This window comes from Anser brachyrhynchus, assembly GCF_964034855.1.
Source record: "Anser brachyrhynchus genome assembly, chromosome: 6".
NCBI lineage: Eukaryota > Metazoa > Chordata > Aves > Anseriformes > Anatidae > Anser > Anser brachyrhynchus.
This window is the reverse complement of record NC_137700.1, coordinates 13,347,712-13,368,587: the sequence shown is the minus strand read 5'-3', so window position 1 is coordinate 13,368,587 and position 20,876 is coordinate 13,347,712. Positions and strand designations below refer to the sequence as shown.

General features: G+C 37.4%; 1 protein-coding gene across 2 annotated transcripts in view; it reads right to left on the bottom strand.

Annotated features, from left to right (window-relative positions):
* Positions 1–20,876, bottom strand: part of NRG3 (neuregulin 3) — a 404,839-nt gene that overhangs the window by 99,707 nt on the left and 284,256 nt on the right. For both annotated transcript variants that reach the window (XM_080596380.1, XM_080596381.1), the window contains exon 3: positions 12,348–12,421. In XM_080596380.1, coding sequence (XP_080452506.1) covers positions 12,348–12,421 — 74 coding nt within the window. The remainder of the gene's footprint in view (positions 1–12,347; positions 12,422–20,876) is intronic.

Genomic DNA, 20,876 nt, shown 5'->3' with positions numbered 1-20,876 from the left:
ATCTTTGATCTGTAATAAGCAAAATTCTAGATTATTCTAATGGTATATTCTGGCCTAAACTAAAAAATAAAAAATTTTAAAAAATCTTGGTTAACTTTGCCTTAAATACATAGTCATATTGTCCCACCACCTTGTATATATTAAGACATTCACTACAATTATACTGAACCGTTTGACTTAATTTTTCAGTCATTGTGCTTCCAGTGCCTATAAAATGAATAATAATTTTCTGAGAATGGGAACACTGCACTGGTAAGAAGATGTTTCACTTGGAATTGTTCAGACATTTACAAACATGGCTTAAGATTTCACAATTTTCTTCCATGACACGTCATCTTTTCTCAAAAAGTGTAAAGATAGGGGAAAAAAATCTTAAGGCTTTTAAAGCATTTAAGCCTTTGTTTACTGAACTCTGAACAAAACCTAACCGAAAGGGTTGCTTAAAACTGATAGAAACAGCAAATTAATGTTATTAATAGATGACCAAAACTTTCAAAGATAACTAACACAGAGTGGAATACTTAAAGCCTACACAGTAACTAAAATGTATAAGACCAAAAGTTAGTAAGATGTATATACATATTTATAAGTACAACTGTTAATCTCCAGAGACCAGCAACTCCTTCCAAATGACGCTACCTGTCCATGTCCTGACTTGCCTGCCAGCTGCAACCAGAGCCACTCAGCTGGAGCTCCTCCACCAGCAGGAGCCAGATTCCTACCCTAGAGCCGTTGAGCTTCATAGCAAAAGTCTTTTACGAAGGAGTCATTAAATCAAGAGAATTAAAATTCAACATATCATCTATCAAACAAATTTCAAATTCTGTGAGGTAAACCGCAGATTAAATGTAAGTAATTTGGATGCTGCAAAAGTGTTTAGTATCCTTTATGTGAGAAACAATAAGCATGCATACAGTTTTTTGCAGGATCAAGACCTCGGTCAGTATCATATGTTTTATAAAGCCTCACATCATTTACAATATTCCTGAGCGCTAAGGCAAAATTGTCCTGTGCCATCTCTAGGGTAGGGCAGTACTGTAAAAATATGTGTTTTAACATAACACAGATTTTAGGTCTAACAGCTCATCACTGGAGATGGTTGGGAAACCGGAGAAAAAGCCTAATCTTTTCCTTCCAGAAAAGAAACATGACAAGACATTGACTCACTCACTTTTCTGTGGTGTGATTTAGGCATTCGTCTGGAAGAGAGGAGAATCAGGTCAAGCAGAACAAGGACTGAACCTGTGTTTCACCTGTTACAGGTGAATATTCCATTCTCTGCTAGTTTGGGGCCCCTTTTTTCTGTATCAAAGCAAAACTTTTTGTTTTTGTTTTTCCTGAAGCTGAAAAAGCTTTCCCTGTAAAAATACTGTTGAGGCACATAAAAAAGCTTCAATACTGCAAATGCAACCTTTTTTCAAGTAAAAGTCTGTTTTATAAATTAAATAAATAAATAAGCATTAAATTTAGACACTGCCTTTCACAAACAGCCCACACAGTGGATATTTTCTCATGATAAGCATCAGGTATTAACCTCTTCCTGTATCTTTAGAGATAATTGGAGCCAACTCCTTAAATAAGAAAGTGGAATATGGACATATGCACAATGTAAATGTGCAAAGAATGTTTTGGACATTAAACTGCAAATTATATATTTTTTATTCTATTACATGGCAAAAGTACAAATGACATATATGGAAGAAAGGGAAGCCTAAATGAGACAGAGCAGATTGCGCATGAAAAGCTATCTTCGATCTAGACATTCATCTGGAAGACGGGAAACAGACCAAGCAGTGCAAGGAGCTGAGCCTTGGTTTCAGAGGGGGAGTGAAGGCCACTGGCAGTAGGGATGTGCAAGGGAGTCACAGCACGAACACGCAGCAACCACTGAATGGGAGCAGGGAGTAGCAGAGAGTGAAGAGTCACTAACAGAAATGTAATTCAGATGCCGAAGGGAAAAAAGTCCTTTAATCAGGGAAGGAAATAAGCAGATGCATCAGAATATAAGTTAGGAGGAGAGAAGGAAAAAAAAAATAAAAAGGAAGAAACTAGAGAGTAGAAAATTAAGCCAAGTAGGACGAGAGAGAGAACATGTATCTTGAACAGCAGAACATGTAGTACACTCAAGTCTTTCCTTTTTGATGATGATAAGCCAGCTGAGATGCCAAAATAGGAAGAATGGGAGGGAGAGGAAAACAAGGACAAAGGGCAGAACTACTTGAAAATAATCAAATGGACAATGGCAGGCAGCATCTGGCTATTATATTCAGTTATTCAGTGGTTCAGTACTATTTTAAGACCATTCAGATTTAGACTGTCAAAGCTGCTACTCATGGAAGAAATGAGAATTTTTTTGTCTCCCAGGTCCGTTCTTAACCTGTGACTGATGATGGCAGCAAGCGGTTGGACTTTTTTCCCTACAGCAAGCTGGTACTGGCAGTGAGTGTAGAGTCAGGAGCCTGTGAGCACAGAGCTCTGTGAAAAGGTTGGAAGGGAATCAAATCCCCAGTGCAAACCACCACATCAAGAACTGCCTGTTACAATCTGCTCTTCGCTTTTCTCCAGGGAGAGCACTGATCTGTTTTTGTCTTTAAGAAATTATTTCCATGATCAAGTTTATCACTGAAGAAAATGAATACAGGGACATATCCTCACAGTTGGCAATTTCAAACCCTTAATGGTCAATACAAAATATGATAGCAAAAAAGCAGTCATACATGGAAGTCAGAATACAATGACATAACCTCACAGAACTAAATAAAATATTTATCAGTTTTAACAAGATCAAGATTTTACCTTTTTGATCTTCCTGATCCATGGAATAATAGTTTCATAAACTGCTGCTTTTGCACAGTAAGATTGTACTCAGCATGGCTGTTGTACGTCCTCTTGCCAAATATGACTGCTATAGAAGCCCTCAGAAAATCAGCCTGAAAATGCCTTCATGAGCCTCAGAATTATCTTTCTTCATAAAAAAAAAAAGATAACTACCTCAATGTGGTAATCAAACTCAGAATAATGATGACCCCTAATGTTTTCAGTAAGATTACCATCATCCTAGAAAAATACATATATACATGCTACCCTCAAAGCATAAAGTATTCACAGCAACACAGAACACTTATTGCATTAATATTGCACGATACACTTATTCCAGGTTTTCCTTAATGAGCTGAGATTGTTCAGATGAGCTGACTGAACACTGACAGAAGCTCCAAGTGAAGTGCAAAGTCTAACAATAATTGCCTTAATAAGTGTCCTCACAGCAGAGTACAGACGTAATGCAAAGAGTGAAGTTGAGTTTGGAGCGCAGAGACACTTACAAAGCATTAGTTTTGATTTGGGAAGTAGATCAGGACACACAGCACAAATCCTCCTGGAGATGCTTTAGTTCTCATGTGTGAGCCCCTTAATGCTTTTACTCTCATGGTAGTTAGCATGTGTTGGACCGATCTTCAGCTTTGTGCCTGTAAGAATCAGGGCAGAGCTTCGCCTCCTGCTGCTTATTGCTGACACTGACACAGTACGGTATAACTGTACTGCAGCCAGGCCAGATTGGAATACCAACCACCCCATAACTTTGTGGTTAATCTGCGTACTCAGTACTGTTTTCTTTACTAGAATCATTTTAACACAGAACACTCATAGGAGAAGGCAAAATGCTCAATTCAAACTTAGATTTAACACAGGTATATTCAGAGGCATGAGATTAGTTGCCAATAAGAGAAATCCATCTCTTTTCTCCATGTGTTTTTACTAGCTCCTGCAACAGGCTAGGACATCTTTACGAAATATAAACCATCTCAATCAATCGTGAATCTTTAAAAATCAGAAGTGTGACTAAATCCCCAAGATATAGTGAAACGGTATTGTTAAAGCAAAATGCTATTTAGACAGATGAGTAGCTAATTCATAAAGACAGAACCTGATGAAATGAATGCTTTTCAGTTTATTCACTGACATGTTTTGTGCAGTATTTGTGTGCCATCTTACAGTGACCCATCTTTGTTCATATTTTTCTCCCTGAGCATGAAGAACTATGGCTGCTGCACTGCTGAATTTTCCTCTGTAAAAGGACTGTAAATGGGATCTCAAGTCAAATGATCAGTTGTGTCCTGTGTCCAGGCAAAATCAGAGAAGTGCTTTTGAAATAACGTGAGATTGACACCAATAGTAAAGTGGTCTTGGTATGAAGAGCATGCAAGCCAGAAAAACTAGCTATTCAGACCAACAGGCTAAATGAGATAGTTCCAGGGTGTCCCAGAACATGCACTTTGTGCTAAATTCATAGTTATGGTTCTCTAGACATGGGACAGCCAAGGGAATCATAACACGTTTGTAAGAACAGCAGGTAGGAGAAGTTGATGTTTCAGAGTCTCATCACTTCAGAAGGTGCTTTAGCAAATGTGCTGCACCGCCTCTCATTCACGCACCAATATGAACCCGGTGCTCGTGGAAGAGCAGGCTCGCCAGCGGGAGAGCGCGATTCACAACTCTGTCCTTTATATAAGACTGTAACCTCTATTCACAGCCATCTGCTCTGACTGTTGTATAACAAGCCATAGTCTACTGCTGCTGCCATCACAGGGTAAATTTCCTTAAAATACACATGCAAAAAACACTACACAAAGACCTAGATATTCTTTAGCTAGATGCAAGTCCCAGATTTCACAGATGAATGGTAATTTGGAAAAGGAGACTTCAAACTCCTCTGCATGGGGTGCCTGTAATTTCCTTCTTGATTTCTGTCGTCTATGGCTTACATGAAAATACAGTGATTAAAACTTTTTGTTGTTTGGGATTTGCATTGCTTGATATTTCCATTTTCTGTCTTCCTTGGGATTTATTCTGTGCTCTAATAATAGGATTTTTCAATTTCATTATCATCATTCCACATAGAGGCAGTTTTTAAAAAAGTAGTAGAAAACTAAGTTTTCTTTTTTTTTCTTGTTCTCTCTTTTTTTTTTTCCTGTTGTAAATGATATGGCATCTACCTGTCACTGATCGCCTCTTCACATATTTCTACTGACATGCAGTTTTCACGAGCTGAATTACAGATCACCTATGGTGTAAAAAGTCATGGCAAAGACAGATGTACTTTAATTTTAGCTATGATTTCTGTAGATTAAAAGTTTTGAAAATAAAAGAATGTTGAGTAACCAGATGCCAACATCTTGCCTTCCAGGACAAGAGATGAATAAAGAATTGTTGTTTGTTTAAAACTAATAAAATTATTTTGGCCAAATTCAGACTGAATTTTTCTATTTTTCCAAACAAAGCTCTGTAATTTCTTACTTTAATGTTATTTTAGCTAAAACTGAGTAAACAAAGCTATGAATTTGGTAACGGTTAACAATTCATCTAAAACTGAATTATGGAACTGAAAGCATATATAACCCCCTTGAATCTTTCTGAGAAAAATCAACAGCAACATCATCATCATCCAAGGTTGAGCAATATCAAAACTAGATTTTTAAAATCTATTCTGTAGAAGTCATAATAAAATAACTAAATAACATCTGTACTGCACATTCTGTATAAGTCACTGTTTAGTTCTCTATAGAAACAAATATTAATTCCAGTTGTTTCTTCTCCATTTTAATTTGGGTTTTGAGATATTATGAAACACATTCTCAAAACTCATAGTGATTTTGCGTGTGATTTTCTTTGCCTACTGCATTAGTAGCAAATTTATGATCTTATTTAATTTATCTTGGGCTTTAACTTTTTGGTATGTTCTGACCAAGAATGCCTTCGTGTTTCCATTAATCAATGGCAAATCATTTTACTAATGCTTTGTTAATGTTGCACCTCTATTTTTGAGCATTTCATTCTGGTTCTGCAGAATAAAGCCTAAGGTTCCTACTTTAAAGCAAAAACCAGAACAAGAAGATTGATACTATTCACACACAATAAAATTGTATGGTTTCAACACAACTCAATCTGAAAACATCATTTTCTGCAGTGTGCATCCTGAGGTCTCCACCCACATTTGATAAAAGAGGAGGAATAGCATGTCCCTCCTTTGCCCCAGTATATCTTTTCCTTCTGATTTTACCTTGCTGGGGTTTCATACTCCCTAAACCATGTTTCTATGTAATGTATCTTTTCTTGTCTATAGAAAGAATCATTAAATCTTCTGAAGTGACTGTGTTGCTCTTTTCCTTTATTGCTATTTCTATAAAGCCAATTCCTTCCTTTCTTTCAGCTTTTAATGCATCAATACTAATATAGGTTGATTTGTGATACATTTAAACTGAGGAACTCTGTTTATATAACCTTAAAAAAGAAACCATAGTTAAAAGAAATGTCATACACACTTGATAGGCTCTAACAGATCTTATACTGACTTGTCACTTTCAGGGAATTCACCTGACCGTTGTCATCACATAGCTCTTAAAACCGAATTTTACAAGGCAATAAAATATCACCTTTTGATTATTTGTCTTTTAAAAGCTTAGTATGCCATAGTAACATTAATGATTTTTATTGTGAACATGCAGTTGATGTATCACTTCTTTGCAATTACATTAGTAAGAGTGCAGACAACAGCTATTGTTACAAAGTAAAGTTGGTCTGCAGCTGGTCCCACCATAAGATTTTTTTTTTTTAAACACAGAAGTCTTAATCTCAATAAAAGGATAACAATTCCTCTATAACGAGTTTTGCAGAAAGGCTTAAAAACTTTATATATATATATATATATATTTTTTTTTTTTAAAAAAAAAACTATTTTTTTGAGACAAAGGAAAGATACAATTCAGGTTTAGATACACGTTTCCAAAGGTCCCTCTGGGGTTAAACTAGCCCAATATTAAACTTGCTTTGGAAGGACTTGCCCTCCACCGAATTCACCTCTGGCTAGTCAGTCCTCACACGTTCCGTCTTCCATTCATAACTGCCCCTACCTACACAGAACCTTTGTATTTTTTCCAACAGAAAAATCTTATTTTCTCCTATGCTCCTAGAAAGAAAAAAAAAAAGTTTCAAGTACCATGCTTATCCAAGTGACTTGAAAAGATGAAGAAATTCTATAAATATTTTGCAACTGTCCTCTATTTAGTAACAGTCCCTTTGCAGACTGCCTTCATGGGGTCCAGTGCAGTTAGCAGGAACTTCAAAGCTAGCTCTGCTTAAGGCAGGAGGCTGAGTTTCCCAAGCTCTCCAGACTTCTCTTTCAACCTAAGTTATCCTACGATCTTACAAATACAAAACTGGAAGGAAAAAAAGGCAGCTAAGCTCAGATTGAAGCATAAAGCTTCAAGACTAACATAACTGCTACTGCTTCTATACAGAGACCTCTTCCTAAAGCCAAGCCTTTGCTCACAGAAAGCCTCTTAAGTAAAATAACCCAGGGCAGTAAGTTGGACTGATGGGCTGAAAACATGGGCATATATATACACGCATGCTCGGACTCTTCCCGCTTAGACATGCCAAAGAAATGCAAAACTAGTCTAGGCAAAAAAATAGCAATTGTATCAATACATAGCATAAAATAGTAATTAAGATGGGGCTGAGGGGGAGTGGGTGGCGTGGACAGTCTTTGGGTTTTGAGGCTTTGAAGATATTTCTGGAAAAAAAAGTATTTTATTTTTAAACTATCTGGACTTGTTTTACTTATTTACGGCCCCAGAGTCTTCTAGGAGAGGGATTTTGATCCTTTGCTACATAAAGAAGTAATCTAAGAATGAGTAACTCCAAATTCCAGACATGGAGCTTGCAGGTTTGTCTTTGATGAGATTCAAAAAGAAACATGATTTGTGTCATGCTGGCAAAGGTTCGAATATTATATGGCCACAGGCTAAAGCTAACTCTATAGGAACAAGACTTCTGACATTTGAAAAAGCCAGACTGACAGACCCAAAGCATAATGTGACTGTGTTTGTGGAAACTGATGGATAAAGGTATCAATATAGAAACAAGGTGCACATTTAATGAAGAACATAATGGACAAGTTCTGGCTGTGAACAAATTTTGACTGGAATATGAAACCCTCAGAGCAGGGGTGATACAAAAACTGTTTCTAGTGGCTAGTTCACACTGATCGTAAGTGGTGAAAATGAAGTATAATCAGCCTGTGGAAGTAATCACATGATGGGGCTGTCCACAATAGCAGGAGCATAGCTTAACAACTCATAACCTTCCATCTTATTTTCTATTTTTAGAAAATAATGCATTTATTTTGAAATGGGATTGGATACCATTCCTGATCTTCGATAGGGGATCCCTCTTCACTTGAGCTTTTCAGGTCATACAGGACAACTCAAGTGTCAATATGTCTAATATAAAATTAATACTGCACTTTATAAAATACTTTTTTTTTTTCTTTTTTCTTCCCCTATGAGAAATAGCTTGCAGTGCTAAGTTAGGGATAAAATAGTTGAAGGCTAAGTTCAACTGAATTTGGTAAAAACAAAAGAAAAAAAACCACAATGCTATATGACATACCTATTCTCAATTGCTTTCTTCACCACTTTGGAAGAGATGCAAAGAAAAGTTAAAGCTTTAAAGGTAGCACTTTGCCTCAATATAAAAATTGATCAAATGGAATATCTGCAGCCTAGATACAACTTACCTTTCAAGACTCATTGGTCCAGGCAGGTCTACTCCAGAACACTATAAAGGATAGTACATAAGTACATTTGTACAATTTATGCTGTATACAAGTTTCCTATCCTATAGATACACACAGGACTACACATGCCTGAAAAACGACTTGTATATAAAGTTATAAAGCATCTTAAAGTTGTATTTATAACGTTGAAAATATAACTGCTCTACCATTGCCACGAACTGTGCTTTTGGAGAGAAGTTACCTCAAACGGAGAAAGACGAAGCAATGTTTCAAATATACTCTTATCTTTTCCTTTCAGCATGCGAGTCCTATTTCACCTTTTTGCCCTGTCAGTCCTTCCTCCATATGCGAGGGAGAGGATGAGTGAACAATAATTCGCGGGCTTGTCCTGACTAGGACTGACAGATTCCTTCTTCTTGACAGTGACTGTGAGCATCAGTTGTACTGTCATGCAGCATGCAACGTTTTTTTCCTTTTTGGCACATTATTCATTTTGTTAGAGTCCCTGCTACTCCCATGCTTTAAGCAGGTTTCTCCCATGTCCCAAGATTAACAAACCTGAGTTTTATATATATAAATAAAAACTTGAGTTATTTTTTATTCTTTTGCTTACGGATAGAAAACCTGGTTAAGAGTGGAGAAATTAAGTCAAAGAGGAAACCTGTTAACATCTGTGGTGGTTTCCATGCTTGATGGTCCACTGGAAGATCTTGTGTTTGGGGTGTTTTGGTATTGCTGTCTTTCTGTTTTACATCTGCTTTCCTATTACTTTGATCCTAACTTTTACCTGAAAGAAGGTAGCAGGTGAGGATCTGACTGCAAGAAGGTTCATGCTACTCGCTGAATCACTGATGCCAGTTCAGAAATTCTGCAACCCCACCAGTATTTTCAAGAGATTTCCCAGAAACAGTATCTTAAATATCTGTTCAGGTTAATTAAGCAAAAATGCACATGATTTAACATGCATTAATCTATATTAAATGTTACATAATTTGTATCTGTATCTATGATGTAAAGTTAAGATGTGCCTAATATAGGCATAAAGTGAGGTATGAAGCAGAACTTTATCTGGTGTTTTTAAAATAAAAAAATAAAATAAAATAAATACTGCAGAGCCATACCACATTATTTGCCCCTGTGCAACCTCAGACAGAAGCCACACAAAACAAGCTTGGTTTGTTTTAGAGGGCTATTATAAAAAAAGACTCTCAAGCCTATAAATAGATTTAATAGTAATAATTTTAAGATGACATTGCTATTTTCTGAGTGTGGTTCAGATTCACTTCCCATTTAATGGCAAGCAAATGCTCTAAAAATGCAACCTGCACAATCACAGGGAAGCCAAGATTGAAAACATATTGCTTCAATCGTTCATGCACACAATCTTCAGAAAAGTTAAATATTGTTATCAGATTTACCATTGGCAGCTCAGAACATATTTACTTCCAAGAATCATAAACAATCCCACAAAACTCAAGTGAGCTAGACTTGCTTATAAAACGTGACTGACACCAGTGTTGGCTGTGTGCTGTCCCGACACAAGTGCACTCATTTGAGTGTTCAAATTCTGGAACTGAGGCTTGCATCTGAAAAATTGCTTCTTTCTGAAGCCACCTCCAAATGCACCCTTTATTATCCTTCAGCAGTTCTCTTGTGTAGTAATCTAAAACTACATATTCAGCTACAAATTTTTGCAAAGCAACACCAGACATTTTGGAGATTATCATGTTGCACTTGACTACTGTGTCAAAATAGTGTCAAATACTTTTTACAGTCCTCTGGTTATGCAAATAGTAAATATGACCTCTACGGAGTGCTAATCATCAGTGTGACGTTCATTTTTTTCTCATGGGAAGACAGGTAAATACTCTACTGATTTAACTCTTCAGTAAAATGCTGGTATTATCAATGTCCAGTTGCAACCAAAAATTCATAGTATCTACCTTGAGGAGAGTCATGCTTAGAACAAGAGTATATGTGCATACCTACACACAGGAACAGGCCTGAGCAAAAGCTTTTTCTCCTTTGAATGCAGATGAAAATTAAATACAAGTTACATTTCAAAACTGACTAGGAAAATACCTGGTTCACATTAACCTTCTTAATTTATATTGGCAGAAGGACCGTTCTTGGGCCACAGGTGTGCCCAGATCTATGTCAACATCAAGCAAATAATATATTTCTAAATGCAAGCTTTAATAAATAAAATTAAATTGCCTTTTGTAGTCAGAAGTTGTCAACAAGGACATTTCAGCTCAACCATTGCTTATGGAGCAGAATCAGACTGCTCAACAATTTTATGGAAATACTACAGTCAGAAACCAACCAGAGTGTCTCCCAAGTTAAGACAAACAAATGTGTGCAACCAGCACAATGCTGCAAAAAATCAACAAAAATATTGTTTGCAGCATGCAAACACTGTAGGGTTTTGGCCTTGTTAGATGCATCTTAACACAGAAGTCTTTTTCTGGGCTTTGTACTGCATCTACATCAGTTTCAGTAAAATACTACAGCTCTGCCTTAGAGAGGATACCACCAGAGTTCCATGTTAAAAACCTGTAAGAAAGGTACCACCCTGCCCTGTTGCTAATTGAGTTTCCTTTCCCCAAATTTTGGGATGCAAAGTACCTTTTTTGTTCACACATACACAATTGCAATGTTTACACATGCACACACAACTTGGCAGAGGTAAAATATGCCTATTCATTATAGGTTCTGAACTTTACAGTTAAAGGTCAAGCAAAAAGGAAAAGCTAAAACAAATACAAGGTGAACTATAATGGAGGATATACAACATACAGAAATACAAAACAACAGGTATCTTTGGCAACAGGCTTTCACATGAAAAAGAACAAGAAAATAAGCAGAAAGCACAAAAAAGACTTGGAAGAACAAGCATTATTGTTCAAAAAACAGAAACAAAACAAACAAAATGACATTTTAAAGAGCACCCAAAAGCAGAAGACTTGAATACATTACAGTTTCCAGGTATAAGAACAAAAATAAGAGAATGGATATGACCCTTTCCTGTATGTCACTTCATCTAAAAATTTAACATGAACCGTATTTATTAGGAAATGGATTTGCTTCCAAGGAATTAATCTTGGCTAATATTTTTTGATAGTCAATAGAATTTAAAAAGTGAGACAGTGGAGTAGGAAAACATACATGCAGATGGCATTCTGGCACATATTGACCAGTGTGATAGAAAGTTACTTTCCCTCCACATTAAAAATGGAAAGCACACCTTTACTCCACAAATACAGAGCAACATCACTCATAGAAGTGAAAGTTTTGTTCTTTTTTTGTAAGCTGAAGGAAAAGTAATGAATGATAAAATAAGACATCACCTATTTCCAAAGGGATTATCATCTCTGCAATTCCAGACAATATGCACTTATTTTCTCTGAAGGAACCACTTTGCAGCCTATACTTGTTTTCCTTTTAGATTATGTAATTTTACTTGTTCTTGAGTCAAAGGGAGGCAACACGAATATTTTGGCTTTAAGCACTGACAGTATCATTCCACATCATAAGAAATCAAGTCCCCTGATGGCCTGCTCTGCTGCAACAGGATGTTTTATTAGCATGGAGATTGATGGATGTATTTTTATTTATTTTTAAATGTTATAATCTACAAAAGCAATACTGGTCCCTACATGCAACTGCAGTGGTCCCTAATATACTTTTTGACAATAGGCAAAGGGTCATCTCGCATAGCAAGAACAGCCTCCAGCACGGGATAAAAATATAAGAAAAACATTTGACGTACTTGGATCTGACAAGATTGAGTCGGTTTTCGGCAAAAATTGGTCACAGCGGACTCCTTGGTAGCCCTCTTTGCACCTGAGAAAAAGGGGATAAATGACAAACATACGCATGCGATAGTAAAAAGGTTAATTTCAAGGTAGCAAAAATCAACTGAAAATTTCCCTGTCAATGCTGTGAGGGACTTGCAATATTTATAGTTATTCGAGCTATTATAGAAGCAAGGTAATTAAAACACATAGAATCATAGAATCACAGAATATCCCGAGTTGGAAGGGACCCATAAGGATCATCTAGTCCAACTCTCGGCACCACACAGGTCGGCCCAAAGTTTAGACCATGGGACTAAGTGCACAGTCCAATCACTTTTTAAATTCAGACAGGCTTGGTGCAGTGACTACGTCCCTGGGGAGCCTGTTCCAGTGTGCGACCAACACAACAGGACCATGTACAATTATTTGTCTTTCAAGAAATTCTTCTCAACCCTTTTTGGTTATTTTAGAAACTATCAAAAGAAACATCATTTAAGCATAACCTTTATTTAAATATCAAATTAAAATTCAATTAAATATCAGTTAAATGATCAAAGAAAAACCCTCAATAAAATAGACATATTCGTAAATAAAATAAGCCCATTAGATAAAACAAAACTTTATAAAGCTTCTGTACTGTTACCAAACATGAGATTTACAACACATTCATCTTAGGATGTTTGAATATGCAGTGAACACTTATTCAGCCATTAATTTTAAGACTAGTGCCTACTGTGCTTAAAAGATAACGTGTTTAGGCTTGATAGACAATGTCGGACAGTGCTTGTAAGTGAACAGTCTTAGATATCTGTGGTATTCAATTTTGAAGCACATAAACCAGAATATCTCACTGCCATAATAAACCTGAAATTGCTTTGACTAATATTCTAATACTGTTATTTATCTTGCATTCTTACTTTGAAGAAATTCCATTTGCTGCATTTGGACTGTTCTCAGAAGTCTTTTTCATTTCAACTAAGCATATCAGAGCAAAGCCTTTAATTATTTATTCGTTAAGCAGGTTAACAGAGAAAAGTGATGGACACTTTAATTATAAATGATAGCAACAGGGACTCCATATCTCCCAAAGCTCCTGCACATCATATAAACAATATGCTCAAATCAACATCAGTACCTTCATTAGGATTGACAACTGTAGCTTGAATTCTATGATAATGTCAGGAACAGAAGTTCTGCTCCTTCACAATGTTTCTACTCAGGCTTCCCCTAAAAGTTGCCTTTTAAAATGTTTTTGGGTTAACAAATTAATGTTTCAGAGAGAAGTGCATCTCACCAGCACTGATTTAGGGGTTAAAAAGAACTCTGTGAGCAAAATGTAAGTTATAAGAATTCCTATCAGACCCAACAATCTACAGTAGGAGGAGGGTTTTAAAAACTGGTATTATTTCAAAACCTCCCTTTTTACCTTTCTCCCTGAAGGATACCTAATGCTTCTTTGTCATTGGGACCTGCATATCTATAAAATGATCGACTGGGAAAAAAATGAATTCGGATTCCATGGCAGTGATCTCAAATTGTCAGTCAAGGAAAAAGCGTTCTGAAGATATATATATGTATATATATATATTTTTTTTCTTAATGCAGCATATTGAATTAAAAACTGGCCACTAGTCAGAAAAACTGAAGAAGTCTTCATGTACTCATACACTGCTGCATGCATTTTTTTTTTTTTTTTTTAACTCTGATTATAAAATATCAGAAGCAGTCTCACATTGAACAGAAACTCTTCTTCGCACTCTTGAGGAAATTTGGTAGACCTCATTTTAAAGCTTAAGAACAGCCTTCAAGGGTGGCAATATTCTCTGCATTGCATTTTCTATTAACTTTCAGATGGACATTTATACCTACACCTCACTTGCTATTGCCCTATTACAGACATAAAACTCTCCGTACTGCAGTGTTTGTCTGCAAGCTGTAGCAGGGTTCATCACCTAGTCTAACTCCACAACTGAAAGCTTTGCCACTACGGGCAAGGACAGAGTCACAGAGCAACAGCTCCTAGAAGAGCTGTACTTAATGCACTTCAGTGTGTGTGACTACCATCAGGAAGGACCACGCAGAGCAATGCTACAAGTACCCTCACAGCAGGAGCCGCCCCTTCCCTTCCTCTCTGACAGCCACTGGGGCCATCTCAGCCAGCAGCTCTGATGCCATCCTTCCATATCATTCCACTCCTCATGTAATGAAACAGATATTTTACTGTCTCACTTCACAGCTGAGAAAGAGTCTGCACCATTTGTTTCAGCTGTCAGATGGCCCTGGTAACTAATTGCTCATGCCAGAACTGAAGGAGAGAAACTTTGCTCCTATTAGCTGCCAGGGCAGGCAATGAACTCGGGGGTCTCTATTCCAATCCCACCAACTGTATCAAGGGCCAAGCCAAACACCAGTCTTTTACTTTAGAAAAATATTTTTTCCTGTCTGGCAAAAACAGCAACTGGAGCTGTGAATATTCTCTTTTGCCTTTAATGTTGTTCACAAGGGCTACATTTTACCAGCTGCAAATACTGCAGAGGCCTATAAAGTTGGTGGCCTTGAAAACAATCTGATGCAAGACTCCCATAATTGGTACAGTATCACACAAGTGCTAAGTTAGATGTGTTTCCATGGCTTTCATTTCCTGAGTTTGTAAGAGCGATGGGTTGGAACAAAATAGATCACAGAGTCCCTCAAATTTACATCTTCTGCCTTGTAAAACTGAGCATCCCTGGTGGCTGACTGGATTGTGCACTGCTACAACTGCGCTATGCAATCTGCAGATAATGACAGTGACTGGCTGTCATATCAAACTATTACATCCGTCCTGGCTATATCATACTACTGCTCGTCTCCAACAGTGTGAAACTGAAGCATACAGTAATCAGCTGGTTGACTGAGCTGGATGAATCTTAAGTAACATTTTCACTTACCTGTTCACTTCAATGAACATGCCAAAACAAGAATTTATTTTTGTTATTTTCAAAATTGAATACAGAGGTGGCTGATATATCACAGAATAAATAAAATCTTTTAATATAAAAATGTAATTTTACACTAAGATAACAACTACCATGGCCATACACACCTTATGTTTTAAATGATATTAATGCTTTAACAAAGATAAAAACTAATTTCTCTAGTTTCATTATCAAATGATTTTTGAAATCCATAAGACACCAAGTAATAACAGTACCTGCTCTGTCAATATCACACCAAAGTTTAAATCTTTGTAATAAATTCTTGTGAGACTGGAGTCTTGTAGAATACACATATAACAGTTATAATGCTGAAATACAATAAAAACTGATCATGTTGTGGCATCCTATAATCTTTGCTAAAGCATCTGCTGTTGCTGTCCTTCCTTAATTGGCAGATGTGATAGTCGTGCCCACATTACCTGACAAGTGTACATGTTGCTAAATGGCATCATGCCTCTTAAGAGGAAAAACAAACAAAAAACTATTAAAGTAACAGTGTTGTGTCAGATGTAGAAGTTCACAGAACTCCAGTTGAGGTCCTTAAACATTGCCATGTGCAGTGCAAAGGATCGCATTTATATTTGTGCATGTATTAAAAAAGCTGTGAGCAATCAGGGAAATCTTCAGAAATACTTTGATATAGATGAAAGTACAAATGATCATTTGATTGTATAACAAGCAAGGGTTTATCAGAAATGGCTTTAGAAAAGAAAAGTAAATGAAACTAGGATAAGACATTGCTCATAGTGAAGTGAAAGCTCTGACCTGCATGTGGGACCCTATAGCAAAGAGCTGAAAACACTGTGTAAGCTCTGATCCAACACCAGAAGTCAGGTATCTTCCAAAGCACTGTGCTCTATGAACAGACTTGGGCACGTGCTCAAGTGCAGACTGTGACGATAGGCTCTTTAAATAGCATTAATTAAAGACTCATTGCAAAGTAAATATGAAAAGGGAATTCACTATTTTTCACTCTGATTTTCTCCAAAAATAACTGTATCTGTCTCAGCTCTGGACCAAAATTATCAACAAAAGTTTAAGAATGATTTAAATTATTATGTTCAAATTAAAGAGGTATGAAAAGAGAATCCCAGGTAAAGCCGATCTGTAGCTACTAAAAATCTTGCAACCAGTACATGACTAAATGATAGTTACCAAATTCAGCCAGGATTATTTTATTATGTATTCTTCACATCCTTCCCTTCCTAATATACTTTCTCCAATATGCTGATTTTTAAGGTCACCAAAGACAAGCTTCATTGTGTGTTACACTTACAGAACCATCCACAACATACTTTCTGTGAAAACACATGCAGAGGAACATTTCTCAATTGTGGTAGTAAGCTGTTTTTTTTTCTTTTCTCTTTTTTCTTTCTACTCTACTTAAGCACATTCACACTTAAATATCGAAAAGTAAGTCAATTATTTTCTCATGACACTATTAACAGCTATTGTACTGAAAACCAGATACCACGTAACAGCATATACTGTATCTTTTATTTGTTCTCTGAGAGAAGCATCAGAGATCCTGATAAAGAAATATACCAACGGTTTACAAATTTTGATCAATATTTGTTTACACACAGAGAATGTAATACACGTTATCCTGGGCTAGAGCACCAGTTATGCAATAAATATATATTGCAAGCCATGACATTCTATGGGCTACTGGGTTGTACTGGAGTTTAGCCTGGAATATGCCATAAACAATGAAAAATAAGTCCTCTGCTCTGCAAGTAAGCTAATGACAGGCTTCTCTGCTTTCAGCAAGAATGACCTTAACTGTAATCAATGGAAATTTGTATTTATTATTGTGTGTTGTAAGGCAAAGATTTCGTTCACTGGGAAGAAAAAAAGTCATCTCAACAGTGAGGGTCAGACAGGGCAGCTTGTCATTGCACACGTGCAACATGCCACTACCTGCAGAAAACAGGCTTTCTAGATTCAACAGATTCTATCACAGAATCATAATTTAGAGTACTTCTCAAGTGGATACCATGCTTACAGCCAGACAGGAAATGAACCCTTCATAATAACCAATAGTTTGCTGGTCAGGCGCTGACCTGAGAAAAGATCTGCATTCCATTTTTGGTGTGAAAATGAAGCATGAAAGACTCAAGCCCAGGTTTTCTACATCCCAGAAATGCAATGATCACTTGATTATTATCTATTCTAGGAAGGACTGTTATAGAAAACCAGAACTGTTTAGGTTGGAAAATACCCTTAAGATCACCAAGTCCAACCATCACCTAACAGTACGAAGTCCACCACCAAAGCACATCCCACATGTCCACATGCATCCACACATCTCTTCAATACCCTCCAGGAATGGTGACTTCACCACTTCCCTGGGCAGCCCGTCCCAATGCCCAACCACCTTTTCCATGAAGAAATTCTTCCTAGTATCCAGTTGAAACCTCCTGAGGCTGCCTCCCTGCTTCCCACTGCCTGAGAAGGGAGACCAGTGCCTCCCTCACCACAGCCCCCAGGCAGCTGCAGGGAGCAACGAGCCCTCCCCGAGCCTGAGCAGCCCCAGCACCACACAGGGCCACCAGGACCCAAGCACAGGACCCGGCCTCGCCAAACCCCATGCAACTGGCCGTGGCCCCTTGACTCAGCCCACCCGCATCCCCTGCTCACAAGCAGATTGATACCTCCGCCCACCCCGGTGCCGACTGCAAATGTGCTGAGGGTGCACTCAATCCCTCCACCAAGCCCACTGACAAAACCCCCAAACATTGCTGGCCCCGACATCAAGCCCTGAGGACCACTAACCTGACCCAGCCCCACACAGGACGACGCCCTGTGCCCAGCCATCCTGCCAGTCCTCTACCCAGCAAACAGCGCACCCTCTGAGCCACGAGCAGACAGTTCCTCCAGGAGGATGCTGGAGGAAGCAGTACCGAATGCTTTGCTGAAGCTGCCTGTACAACATTCACAGCCTTTCCTTCACCCACCATGCCAGTCGTTGCGTCCCAGAAGGAGACCAGCAGGACTCCTCTCTGCTCCACAAAGCCACACAAACTGGGTCTGACCGCCCAGCTGCCCATGCATGCTGTGAGCAGAACAACCAGAGAGATTCTATTTCATCTCAGAATAGATCCAGAAAAATAATGACAACTGACAACTAAAAAAATCCCAATAAACAACACATAACTTCAATAGGGTGCAAAGAAGTTTCCATCACAAGTTCTAATCATTCAGGAACAGGTGAAATAACCACCTCAGAAAGCTAATACTGTTATCAGGTGATACAAACACCCAACAGTGTTTGTAGTGCAATACAAAGCAGAAGTAATATTTTAACTCAAAGTGAGCTAACCATTATTGCAGACTTCTGAAATTGCCACAGACAGGGCACATGGGGAGCAGTGCTGACAGAGACCACGCTTTTTTCTTGGCTAATTTGTTCCTGTAGTCCCATAATGTAAAGACTTTTTGAAGTTAATATGACCTTTCCAATATTGTCTTATAAAAGGTTCGTGCAGTAACTTACAAGCAATCTGTTAAAGGAAGAGCCATGGCTTTTCTTGGTTGTGAGAGCGCAGGTGGGTGCTGGGCTGCAGGAGCTTGGGCTGCGAGCGGTTGGGTCTCAGTAACACGAGCGGCAGGAGGTGCAGAAGGGAAGAGGAGAGAAGGAAGGGCAACAGCCCCGATACAAAACCAGTTACAAGAGCCTGCCATGGCAACAGAGGAAACTGCCCTTCATTAATTCCTCCCTTGATCTATTTAACATCACATCATATGTAATTGAATAAAGCTTAATCTCTTCCTAAAACAAAGTGCTGGATTGTAAAACTAGATTATAAAAATGCAGTTTTTCCTCAGTGATTTTCATTCACAAAGACGGAAAGGTGGTTTACACACTAATAGAAGTGTGCATTTGAAGGATCCTTTCTGAAGGCCATACCACTGATGATTTGCTCTTAAACATGATTTCCATTTGCATTACGCTCATTCATCTCATACCTACAGCAGCAACACAAACTCAGTTCCCTGCCAAGATACTCTTAAGTTTCATAAGCAGTAACAAACTGCATTCTAAAGAATTTCTTCTAGAATCTAGAATAACTTCCACCCAGAGATAAAACTTTCTATATAATAAAGGTTTCATATTCAGGGTTTGAACATTTATTTTTTTTTTAAAGACCTTGCAATCTATGTTGTGATTAAATTAGGCATGCATCTGACTTTCCTTTTCCTTTTTAAAAAGAAATAAGGTTCTTTATTGTGTAAAGTAATAGTAAAATTCTTACAGAATGGACATTATCAACTTCGGAAAAAAAAATCACCATTCTGTCAATTTTCTTTTAAAATCCTGCAATTGTTAAAAGTAAGTAGAGCAAGTAACCACAAAGGAAATTATATTGAAATGGCAGCCAGGGAAGGGTGAAAAAGTTTTCCTATATCATTTGCCCTAAAACCAGGCTAGCTGAAACACTCTAACTTCAATAGAGAAATTGAATCAGACTTTTTAAAAATCATATTTATTGGTATAATTCATTATATTTTTCAGGCTGGAAATTGTCAGTGCACTTCTCTGAAATAGGGAAGTACTATTATGCACTTGTTGCAAATGGCATCAAGATTTAAAGGTCATACCTACAAAAACCCATGTCATTGCCTAGATTTGGATAATACAACTTTCAACTAAGTTGTTGACTCCAGTCTTTCAGGTTCCTTTAGCCTTGGAGAAGCTAAATGAGGATACTTTAGTAAAATTGGAATTCTCTAAATCCTCTGTAGGAACCATTGAACTAAATGAGGCTTTTAGCATTTAAAAAGAAGTTATATGAATTTGATTTAAATGCCTCGACCAAGGTTATGCAGAAACTACCACATTATCATTTCTCTACTGCTCTGGATGGTTATCCCTCATTTTTCATAAAGGGTAGGTCAGAAAGAGAGAGAAAAAATAGCAAGAGGTGTTGACAAAGCCATTCAAACTGTCCAGATACTGTGGCAACAATTAAGTAACCATTCCCTCTCCTGTCACCCACAACCAGCTTTTTCATTTGAACGTGTTGCATGAAAAATTAAAAACAAAACAAAACAAAACAGAATTGTTGCATTGTGCTTCTTGACTATAGCATTGACTTAAAATTTAGGTTAGCTTTTGTATCCTGAGATATATGGTTAACGTATACCAGATGTAAAAGAAGTAAACAAAAGTAAACTTGGTATCAAATTTACTTGCAACATACCCACAGGCAGAGGGCCAGCATCTCAAACCAACACACAGGCTTTATGCTTTTCCTGTGGATGAAAATTATCTTCACCCTCATAATAAGGACAATGAAACTCTTAAGAAATATTTTTCCTTTTGTTTTCATAAGATATATATCAGGATAGAAGTCATAATATTCATAACACTTAATCTGAAGTGACAACTTAGCAAATGACTGTAGTTTAGTTTCAATGATCAGATTCAAGAATGAAAAACAGCTTTGAAGTTAGTTTTTAATGTAGTCATGTTTCAAATACTCTATAGTCATGTATGTAGAAAGCACTGGGATTTACAGA